The 12,194-nt window shown below is 45.4% G+C and overlaps 1 protein-coding gene across 1 annotated transcript in view; it reads right to left on the bottom strand.

The window, feature by feature from the left end:
* Positions 1 to 5,968: 5,968 nt before the first annotated feature.
* The window catches only part of LOC307268448 (protein bicaudal D homolog 1-like), a gene marked incomplete at both ends in the record, with an annotated part of 85,011 nt that continues 78,785 nt past the window's right edge, over positions 5,969 to 12,194 (bottom strand). Inside the window, 4 exons of the mRNA XM_080051079.1 lie at positions 5,969 to 6,866; positions 6,979 to 7,130; positions 7,819 to 8,013; positions 8,419 to 8,749. Of these exons, the coding sequence (XP_079907205.1) occupies positions 5,969 to 6,866; positions 6,979 to 7,130; positions 7,819 to 8,013; positions 8,419 to 8,749 (1,576 nt within the window). The remainder of the gene's footprint in view (positions 6,867 to 6,978; positions 7,131 to 7,818; positions 8,014 to 8,418; positions 8,750 to 12,194) is intronic.

The following is a 12,194-nucleotide window of genomic DNA, read 5'->3' as shown; positions in this document are numbered from 1 at the left end:
TAACGTCTGTGCCACTGAACAGATTTATGTCAGGTGGATTCATGTAACGCTGCGGCTGCACGCGATCGTTGTAGTTCACTTGTGCGATCCTAAAGTCACAGACAAGCCTCGTTAAATAGCCTAATATGAATATAAAAATGATATAATAATTTAAACTGTGATCACTTGAGGAAAATGGATCTGGTAATAAATCAATCAGGCTCTTCAATGGAAACTGTCACCTAATGTGTCTTGACGTTAATGTATTTCACTCCCCATTTAAAAGAAGCGACAGTCTGTTCTGTTTACTGCACAGTAGGCTTCAGGCACTGTAAGCAATGCTGTGCCGCGCCAGCTTTATTACTTTACAGCTGATATGCGTAACTTTTTAAAATAGACTATGGCTTCTCATACGGAAGAGAAATGATTATCTTGACAAAAAATGTTTGCTCTGTTTTTTTCTGAATTGCCGAGAAGATTAGATCAGAGTTATGAGACAATATCCCGTTAATTCTTCTCCATAGGCTACCATAAACTCATTCGTTAATATTTCTAACTCTAGTGGGAGGAGCGGAGATTTCTTTTTTTCTTTTTTGAGAAGTGGAGAAGTGGGAGGATCAATCATTTGTTTCTTCTGTTTCCATGGTGAATCATGTTATCAGCGATCCATTGACGATGGCTTTTATGCACACGCTCCACCCAGAGTGAACACGCTCAGAGTTGGAAAAACCCAACGCTGATCCACTGTTCTGAAACCGAAAACCCAGAGTTGCTTATCAACCCTGCGCTCTGAGTTTACCAACTCGTAGTTTACCAACTCAGAGCGCAGGGTTAAACCCAGAGTATGTAAAACCAGCTACCTGAAATAGGCCCCTGGAGAAAGGTTGGAATGATGCAAAGGGGGAAGTGTACAAGAAAAGATGAAGGGAACATGGGAGTGTATTAACACATTCTGTATACTGCTCAGCCCACACAAAGAAAACATCTGACTATTAAGCTAAACACAAATGCACAAAAATAACAACATTTGAACCTGAGGTGCAGTTGTTGAAAATAAAAAAAATACACATCAACAAAAGGTTTGGTTTCCAGGCAGTTATTTGTATAATAAGTGTTGTAAGGCAAACATAGACACAGGGAATACAGTATCATGTGCTGGACTGGGATCTCAGCTAAAATGATAGATTTGACAAAATCAGCATGTAAACCCACCACCAATTATGAGTCTGTGTTCAGATGTGCCGGTGACTTGTTTGCTAATCACATCTGATGGATGTAAAAAACTGTTCCTGGTTTGATGCAACACAGCTTTATCTGTCAGGCCGTAATTAAAAGGTAGCAGAGTGGGAAAAGCTATTCCGCTTTCTAATTCTAAATCTAAGTCAAAGATAGAAGGGATTTCTAAAAGCTACAATACATCCCACTTGCTAGAAATTACAAGAGAAGTGTCAACTGGTGGCTACTGCCATTACTTACCAGCACTTACACCTAAATAAAATCAAAAAACTAACTGTAATAGAGCAAATTAAAACACAGTTATAACTTGTTTGAATCTGTTTTCCAAACATTAACTGTAGATTTTCTTATTTTCCCAATTCTGCCGTCATTGCGTGAATGCAGCATAAGCTAGAAGTTTCCCACTGCTTCGGGTCATTGTACTAACGAGGCTATCTCAGCAATGGGCTCCCAATCTTATCTTGAGACTCTGGATAAAATATCAACAAGCATGTGTCTTTTTATTTCATAATTCCATTAACTTGACTTGAACTTGAATCTGACCTTCGATTTAATTTGCATGGAAAGAGGGCGCTAAACTGTGAATTTACCAATCTATCTCTGAAGTCAACCATATTAAGGCCAGGACACACCAGTCCGACATGTTCCGACTACGCAAAAAATGGAGTCGGCCGTTTCAGGAAGCTCCAGTCTTCCCGTCGGGGCCAAAGAACACACCGAGACGACTGTTTATTTTCCGTACGCTCGCGGGACGTAATGTCTCCACAACAGCAGGCGGCGCTAATCTGTATTGTGGCCCGAAAAAATACGAAAGCCGGAAATGATTGGACATCTCTCTAGAGCATAAACATAGATAGAAATACGTATTTATATTTATGGACCATAAGAGCACAATTTTTAGCAGAGAGTGTCGAGCATGGTGTCGAGCAGTCAACAAGGGTTGATGCATGTGAGTACTCTCAAAACGAAACGAACAAACACATTAAAACGATGGCTAGCTGTTGTTAGCTGTTTGTGCTACCCGCCTCACTTCCGGGCTTCACTGATTCGCTAGTCCTCCACCAATCAAATTGCTCCAAATGAAAGACGGTCGGCCGCCGATTGAACATGTTCAATCGGCGGCCGACATGCTCAAAACAAGCCCGACGACCTCTACGTCGGCCGACGTCACGGCACACACCAAACAGATTCGTCTTTTTTTTTGACGACGGCGATTATCGGGCTGGTGTGTCCTGGCCTTTAGTGAGTCACTAAAGTCTTGAATTACTTCCTCTTCCTGAGTGTGTCAGGAACAGGTGGTTGAACTCTCCTTGCGTTCCAAATCACATACTCTTTCTTTTTACTACACTACATACTACAGTACAGAAGAGTTTAAGGGCAGGAGAGAAAGAGAATCAGATAAGGAAGATTTTCTTTTCATTATGTTGAGAAATGTCAAGAATAAAGACGAATACTCCAAAATGCTATTGGAGTTAGTGGGGCATTTATGTATTTTCAGCATACTACAATTGACGTGCATGTATTGGGACATCCTAAATCTTTTTTTGGCATACTAAATAGTATGGAAGTATGGGAATTGGAACGCAGGGTCTGTTGTTACAAAATCACCTGTTTGTTGGAGTAAATTCCCTTATTTCATCATATGGTTTCTCATAAAGTTGCTGGAATTCTTTAGAAATGCGTTTTGAGAAAATAAACACAGCATTGTCTTTGTATGTAAATGAGTGAATATTAAAAAATTCTGAGCAAAATTCCCCCCTTTCCATGCAAATAAGCCTTGTTTCAAAAAGCAGCTAATTCATAGAGACCAGTGTTCATTACCACAGGCAGTTATAATTTACCGCCGTATTTAACTGTGTTTTAATCCAGACACTATTTCTCTCTCTTTTTCTTTATGTCTCTGTCCTTCTCTCTCTCTCTTCAAAGCTCATAAGATTTAAATTATATTTAATTGATATTGAGTTATATTAGGAGAAATCTAGCCAGCTCAAACTTATTTAAGACTGAACATTGTTCTGGAATCGACATTGTCATTTCTGAGTTTGAAGAGGCGGGATCAACGGACGTAGATCACATTAGGCTCGTTCAACCCCAGTTTCGGCTCGTCTGGAAAGTAGACGAGAGTAGCCGAGTGCAGTCAGGGGAGTGACGAAAAAGCCTGACTGAAGCCGGACAGCTCCGAGTCGGCTCGACTTGCATGTGCCGTCGGAAGTAGCGTCCCTGTTGCGGATGCAGTTCGTTTTCTAGTTTTATTTTGAAAGCTTATTAGAAACATATTCGTAGAAGAGCTACACATGCACACTGATTAGAAGCAGAACAAAAAACAGAGGAGTAAATGCTTCAAAAGCGAGGGACATTTTCAAAACAAGAAACAAGATATATCCCCATTCCCCACACATCTTTATCTTTCTTGTTATTTTACTAGAAAACCTACTTTTAAGTGATAAAAAATAATTGACAAATCCAAATAAAGGAGGTATAGTATTTCTCCCTTCACATAACAAATATGATCGGCCTAAAGACAGTTAAAGGTCTAATAAAATATCCCTTATTATTATTGTAGAGATGGCTATGATGAACTTTATTATGATGTGTCACATGTAACATACAATTCCCAGACAATTTAGATCACTGGAAATAAGGCTATGTTTTGATCTTAATGGTATAAAGATATCACTTCACCACAAATTAATGTGAGTTTGTGTTCACTTAATAAATCTATACAGGAGAGTTAAACCTGCATGCTAATTATTGCTTTCCAAATTATTTCTCTGTCAAGGGTTCAGTTCAGTGGAGGTTTAACTCTGATTAAATATATTTCTGCTTAAATGCATACACTGCGGAGTAGGCCTAATGTAATGATTAAACATAAATTAAAATCAAAAAGAATGGATCGTAATTTAATTTTGAGCAGTGATGTCAGACTTTTGCGTAACCAATTGGGGAAACGCATCAAAGGCACGGGGTTTAAACTCCCAATTAGCACTCAGCTCCGCCTGTCAGCAAGACGTTTCCCATCAAACATTTAGCTCCCGCAGCCCGTGGGGAGAAACTGCAGCGTCTTGCTCCAGTGTCTGTGTCCGTCTTGATCCCGCGGGACTTCAAAGTCTCATGCAGCCGAGCCGCAGCCAGCCGCAGGTGCAAGTCGGACAAAAAGTCTAACTATAATGCTGTGCGCTCAGCAAGACGAGCGTCATAATTGCGCAGGTCTTAGCAAGACGGCTCCAACTCAAACGAGGCTAATACCTCTTTACGCAATTGGAAAGACCAATAGATGACTAGACTTCAACCAATCAGACCAATGATCTACCGTCACTTCATTGTCGTCATTGTGTTAAGCCCGCCTCTAGCCCACCTGGAGAGAAAGCCCGATTGTGATTGGTGCCAGAGTCTTTGGGAGGAAGTTAACTGGGCCAAACAGGGGTTGGGTCCAGACTAGTCTGCAGAGAAAATTCAAATCGCCGGAAAGAATAAAACCGTTCTGATGGAGCTCAGCACTTTTCAATAAGTGTTGCTTTATTAAAAACAATGTCACCGTATAAACCTGCGATCTGTGTGTAACAGCCAACCTGTGTGGATGTGAAGCAGACTATAGAACATTCATCACCATCAAATCCTAGCTGATGGTTTTAATAAAACATCTGACTGTAATGGTGCCTGGGAAGAGATCCACTTAGTACTAATTCTGTGTGGATTATTGCCAAAACTATAAGCGAGCACAATCCATTCTTAGTGAATCGGGCCAAATATGTACCAATGACTTCTTCGTTACTCTTAATCCACAGCCATCTCATCATACAAGAAGGAGTGTAATTTAGGGTGTTTTCACACTCGGTCCCTTTCAGCCCTCCAAAATAACTTAGTCCTATTAGTCACCTCTTTTCAGTCCACTTGGATGCCAGAGTTTGGTTCTTTTTATAGAGAACTATATGTGAAAACACTCTTAGAGAGAGATTATAGATTCAAGATGAAACACTAAAGGAGTCAGTATGCTTCAAACAAAACTATTTTTGAAAGTCTGGTGACTGCCAATCCGTCATTTTTTAATTTAAGAATCGAAAAATCAAACAAGCACCCCAACATGGCTGCAGTGCTGGTGAGGTGTGCGAAAAAGGTGCAGTCTCTCTTTTATTCTTAACACAACAATATCTATTTGAATCATACTGAACTCTGAAGAATCCAAGGACCTTATGAGAATGAGAATGCTTGCGCTGAAAGATGTGGTTTACAGTATTTGTATTTTTTTTCATACAATATCGGATTCACCATCAATTAAAACAGTGTGGATATTACATTGAAAATAGTATACAGATGGTATTTAATGTGCCATGGCCTTCATTAGAACTATAAAACTTTCCACCAAAAGTTCAGTAAGTGTTTGAATATCACCTTATGCATGTGTTGTCTCAACCTGAAGAACCTAAATGCAAAAAAAATAAAATTCAATTCAAAAAGTCTCTATTAAGGTCCTCCTGTGGACCAACCAATAGCCTCACAATAAAAGGAGGGAGGGGCTGCTTGTGCTCCTTATGTCAAATCCCTGAGCAAAGTCACTCAACATTCAGAACCCATTGGCCAAAGCTTAGGCACAGAAAAATAGGAAAAGGGAAAGAGGAAAGCACTCTGTCCTCCTCTCTGTGAGACCTCACTCTGTCAGCTGGCAAACAGAGAAAGATAATAGGAGTTAGTGTCAACAAGGAGTGTGGTGGAAAAGCTTTAAAAAGGCTTCTAGAAAAAGACTTAGAGTAGGGCGTCACTGGCGGGGCCGGTAAGAACTGTAGTATCTGGGGTAGAGGGGCGTGTAGTGGCTGTGACTGTAGGTGGAGGGGGTGAGAGCAGGAGAGGAGCTGAGGTAGCTGTGTGGGGAGGAGTAAGGAGTATGGAGGACAGAGGAGCGCGTCAGGCTGGACATGGGCCGAGCCCGGGGGGAGGGGCTCCACGTGGAGCGTCTCGGCCAGGGAGACGAGGGGCTAGGGCCCGGCCTACTGCTGCTGCTGGACGGGGGACAGGGAGCAGAGGACGGGCTGGAGTGTCTGGAGAGGCTACGGGGCAGAGTGGGCGACATGTTAACACTTAAACTGTGGGAGTCAACAACAAACGTCCTCACCCCCAAGGTCCACTGGGAGTGAGCTAGCCTCAGAGGGGCTGAGGACAGGCTCCGTGCCAAGGGAGAGGAGGGAGCCTCTAGAGAGGGAGGGCTCTCTGGGGCCAATGAGCCAACCACTGCTGATGGAGGACTGGGTATGTGTGATCTAGGGGAGGTCAGAGATGAGGCCAAGGCTGCAGCAGCTGCACTGACTACAGACGGGCTAAAGGGCACTGTGGATCCATCAGGATGAACTGACGGAGTTGTAGTAAGGTCTGAAGGTGGGAGGCTGACAGGGACCAAAGCTGAAGTGGAGCCTTGTTCTAGGTTGGAGGCAGAGGCCGGGGGACTTACTTTGGGGGTGCTGGTCTTCCTACGAGTCAGCCTGCCCACTCGGCTGCGGTGGGTCTGCTCTTGATCGAAGGCCAGATCCTCCAGGCGTTGGGTGAGGGCCAGTTTCTGCTGGATGGCCATCCGCAGGAGGGAGTTGAGAGTCTTCTTCTCATCCTCAGCTGCAGCCAGCTGCCTCTGCATCTCATCCAGCTGGGTCATGTACTCGTCACACCTGAACAGGTTTCAGCAGGTTGAAAGAAAACAACATCTTATACATTTCATGTTGTTATCCGACTGAAGTTCATCAAAAACAGAAATAAATAGTGGCCTCCAATTGCTCTGACCTGGTGGCAAACATGGCCCGCAAAGAGGAGAAGGTGGCAGCATCTTCCTTCAGGGCCTTCAGCTCATTCCTCAGCTTCATCATGGTGGCAGTCACCATAGACTTCTCCGCTTCATACTTACTCTTTAGGTTGGCCAGAGCCCCCTCTGCCGTCTGAGTCAACACACACACACACACACCACAAATCTTGTGTTTTTGATTTCACGTTCACTTTCCTCACCTCACCAGTTTATACTACTAATCAAATTTTTATTTGTTTTTTTTAATATATTTTTTGGGCATTTTTATGCTTTATTGATAGTGTAGAGACAGAGTTGAAATGGGGCAGAGAGGGGAGTGACATGCAGAGAACGACCGCGGGCTGGAATCGAACCCGGGTCCGCTGCTGGCCGAGGCCCATGGGGGGGACGCCCTACCAACTGAGCTAAGGGCGCCCTCTCTACTAATCACATTTAACCATATAAAGACTACACCTGGGCAAATCTGCAGCAACAACAACAGCTTACTTCACTTGGGTGTAGTGCATCTCATCCCTGTGCGCCACTACCAAGTAACAATGCATAGTGCAGCTGGTGCTAGGACACACTACAGTAAATCCAAATCATTAAAGCTCTGTTTTATCCAAGTATCCACTATCCAATCTCCCAGCAGACCATGTGTATGTGTTTTAGCCTGTGCATTGTTTTACTAATGCAAATATTCATTGTGCAGAAGTCATATAAAGACAGGCAATATAAATGGAACCATTATAATATGTATCACCATGTCTCTGTATTATTGTTGAGCCAGCAATCCTACCCAAACCACTGACTCAATATTCATGACGAAGTTTAAATGTCACCTGTTTGTTAGCTTTGAGCACAAGTCTGAGCGTGGCTATCTGCTCCCTCTTGGTGCTGAGCAGAGACTTCATCTTCAGGATCTCCTCCAGACAGCTCTCCTTGTCCTTGTCCAGCAGAGGGGCCAGTTCCCTGGCTGCAGCCCTCTGTCTGGAGAGCTGCAGGGAGCGCTCCACTGCCCGCTGGAGGTGTCTGACCTGGGGGAGAGAGGAGGGGGTGAGGAGGAGGGCTGCTGGAGCTGCTCCACAGGGGAACACAAGCTAGCAAGGGACTGACAAGAGGAATGAGGAGGAATTTGGCCTAAAGAATGACATCTGCTTTATTAACCTAGTATGTGCACACAGTCATTTGGGGGGTTTGTGGAGGTGGATGAGGGGGGATTTCATCTGTGGGGTAAAAGATGAGAGGAAAGAAAAGAGATAAACTATAATAGTCCTTTGAAAAAGCAAGAGACGGAAATACAAAACAGACCATTGTGTTCTAAAGGTGTCATATCTTAGTGACAGACTGAGAGAGGGCAAAAAGTAAAGACAAAAAAGTCCTAAGAAAGTTGTGATTGTAGTAAGTGAAGGTGAAGGAGAGAAAGGAGAAGTGTATTCTACCTGCTCTCTGATGATGGCGTTGAGGTTATAGATGTTCATTGGTTCCTTGCGCAGCTCAGCAGCTGGCTCCAGGGCTGGAGAGGATGAAGAAGAGGAGGATGAGGAGGCACTGATGCTGGGAGAGCGTGTGGGAGGAGTGCAGGCCGCTGTGTCCCCTCTGTCCCCATCCACCTCTCTCTCCTCAGACGGGCCCTGCGACTCACCTCCAGGTGAGGTTGTTGAAGCAACAGCGGCCAGTCGCCTGGCAAGGCGTGGTGTGAGAAGAACTTTGCTATTGTCCGAAGACATGGCTTTAAGGCTGGCACTGAGGCCTCGGAGCCCTCTGCCTTTCCTAGAAAGAGAAAACCCAGAGTGGATTAGATATTTTTAACCCTTACAACCTTTAGTATGTTGGTGGTTATCCACCAACCTATTGGTAGTGTGGTGAAATGTTTTATGTGGTGTTCTTAAAATGCAGTATGCCAGCCAGTGGTATCCTGCAACTGCTAACCTGCTAGTGTGTTTTGTGGTCTGACTTAAAGCCCCAGAAGAATACCTTTCAATCTTACCTTAACCATCAGGTCCTAAATGTAGCGGCTTTAGAATCAAAAACTGGCGCAAAAGATTATTATGATGACGCAAAAGGATTTAGTTTTGAGCAGGGATGAGAACTGATAGCCAGGTGAGACCAGCCTGATCTCACAAGCTTCACATTCCTATCCCTCCCGAAGTTCAGCTGAGGTAGCCTGGAAATCCAGACCCATATCTGGAATGATAGAGGGTCTGGCCACGATCAATAGACCTTCCCAACTCAAGGGGCGGCACCTAAGCGTGCATTTCAAATACCACAGCACGCAATTGGATAGCACAACAACCAATCAGAGCAATGAACAAGGTGACATATTAAGACCCGTTCGTTTAGCGAACAGCAGGGTTAATGGTCGGTCGGCAAAACAGAACATTCCTTTTACTTGCTAATGAAAGATTTGAGTGCCGTCTTCCAAATCGTAAAGTGTCGAGGCCAAAGCCGTCTCAAACAACATATCCGCATCCATCTTTGTTTACTATCACGGCTACGATGGGGCATGCACAGCACTGTCGTCCTCCAGTTACGTCCACCCCAGAGCACCATGCTCTGGCTCGCCCATATCAGAATCGACGATTTGATTTGTAGCTTAGGATTTCTTGACATATTTAATGAGCTTCAATGGAGAGAAAATGTAATTTGCCAGCGCCTAGCGGCAGGTCTGGATTCCAGGCTACAGCTGAGGAGGAGCTTGGTCCAAACATGACTGATTACGACTACATGAACCAATCAGGGCCTGCCTTCCACTAAGGGACAAACATGGACCATGGCCAGGCTCCTCCCCACAGAGACTGGAGGAAGGCCAGAATGATCTGCTGTTAAGAAACGTATGTGGAACACCTGTCTCACATGGCTAGAGATGTGTTGAGTAAGGCTATGCTTCGTCAACAGAAGGGAAACACAGTGAGGAAGCACAGTCCTTATTCCACACACACTCCCTTCATGGACAAGGCTGAGCAAGAGGGTTTGTGTTATGATAGCTCGAGGTAGGACCCAAAAGCAGAACAGATACCCAGGTAGTCAGTTTTAGAACAAAGTTTATTTTCAGGCTGGCAGGACACTGGACGGCAGGGCGGCGCCGCGAGCATAGGCAGGTGGGTAATCCGGGAAACCTCAGGCAGGCGAGCAGGACAGGTGAACAGCGGAGGCAACGCTCTGATACGTAGTATACTCTGGCGCTGAATAACTGGAGTCCACAGGTTTAAATAGAGAGCCCTGATTAGCCCAACGATCCACACCTAGAAACAGCCTGCCCTGGAGTGCCACCACGCCCACATGCCAACAGGGAGGCCGACACATGGAACAACAAAAAAAAGAGAGACAGACGAGGGAAAACACACAGAAGAGGAGGAGGAGAGACTGCCGAGCCGTGAGTCATGACAGTACCCCCCCCCCCCAATGACCGCCTCCAGGAGGTCTACCAGGCTTATTAGGGTATTTGGCATAGAACTCCCGGAGGAGTGCGGGGTCCAAGATAAGGCCCCTGGCGATCCAGCTTCTCTCCTCTGGACCATAACCCTCCCAGTCCACCAAATACTGGTAGCCCCTCCCTCTGCGCCGAACGTCCATAACCCGGCTGACCGTGAAGGCCGGGTGACCATCAATGAGACGGGGGGGGGTGGTGGGGCGACGGTAGGAGGGCACAACTCACTAGAGGTGACTGGCTTCAGCTGGGAGACGTGAAACGTGGGGTGTATCCTGAGGGACTGGGGCAGTTTAAGGTGAATAGCAGCAGAGTTAATGACCCTATCGACCTCAAATGGTCCAATAAAACGGGGAGAAAGCTTCTTGGACTCAACACTAAGGGGGATGTCCCTGGAGTTAAGCCAAACCCTTTGGCCAGGTAAGTACACGGGAGCAGGGATCCGCCGCTGATCAGCCAACCTCTGATTCTGTTCCCTAGTACGCAGGAGGGCCGCTCTGGAATCCCTCCAGATCCTGCGGATCCTACGCAAGTTGTGCTGAACTGAAGGCACGGCGATCTCGATCTCCTGAGTGGGAAAGAGAGGAGGTAAGTAGCCCCAGAGCCGGCCCGAGGCATAAGCGAACTAAGCGGCCGCTTAGGGCCCCCTGCCTGGGGGGCCCCCTCCAAAAAAAAAGTTTTTTTTTTTTTTTTAAGTTTGTGTTTTTGTGTGTCATCATGTCACGTTCCCATCCATGCACAGTGTGTATTGAGTTTATTTAAAAACAATTGGAAATGGGGCTGCCCTCAGTTGCCCATGCACTGTGTATAGTCTATAGCTTATTTCAGCCTTGTCTGTGGAAAAAAAGATACAGTAGCTGGACAACAGAGTTCTTCTGCTTAGTTCACTGTATTTAAATGCATTCACTATATTACAGAGAAATATGTCCCGTAAAAGAAAAAGAGCTCCAAGCCCAACCCAGAAGACCCTCCATAATATTTTATTTTATATTAATATATATATATATTTTTTTTAAGATATTTTTTGGGCATTTTTATGCTTTATTGATAGTGCAGAGAGACAGAGGTGAAATGGGGCAGAGAGGGGAGTGACATGCAGAGAACGACCGCGGGTGGGATTCGAACCCGGGTCTGCTGCTGGGCCCGGCCCGGGAGGGGGACGCCTTACTATATTAATATTTTTATGGAAAATCCATGTGTCCTTCTTCAATAGCTTCTAATTCATCTGACCCAGTGTCTCCAAATTATTTGTTCACACAATTTCTCAGATTTAGCCTCTTAATTTTCCTCTCAAAGTGCACCAGATTCATGCATTTCACTTTAAAAAGGTTAAAAAAATCTCCCGGGGGGTCATACCCCCGGACCCCCCTAGGAGGGTCTGAATCTCGCCTCTCAAATATTTTCGCACAGCCGCACAGTGGAGGCACTAGCGGAAAACACTGGGTGTGTGAATGATATTTGACAAAGATCTATAGTTTCTGCAGCACTAACGTTGGAGAGGGGCCCCCTAATCATATTTCGCTTAGGGCCCCCTGAAGGCTTGGGCCGGCTCTGAGTAGCCCAGAGATGCTTCAAAAGGTGTCATACCTGTAGCAGCCGACGTCAGGGAGTTGTGAGAGTATTCAACCCAGGTGAGATGTGAGCTCCACGAAGCTGGGTTGTGAGCGCAGATGCATCTCAGAACCGTCTCCAGGTCCTGATTAGCCCTCTCGGTCTGGCCATTGGACTGGGGGTGATGGCCGGAGGAAAGACTGACGGAGGCCCCCAACGCCTGGCAAAACGCTTTCC

Source organism: Ammodytes marinus, assembly GCF_949987685.1.
Source record: "Ammodytes marinus genome assembly, chromosome: 22".
In the NCBI taxonomy this organism is placed as follows: Eukaryota; Metazoa; Chordata; class Actinopteri; order Uranoscopiformes; family Ammodytidae; genus Ammodytes; species Ammodytes marinus.
This window is presented reverse-complemented; position numbering and strand designations above follow the sequence as displayed.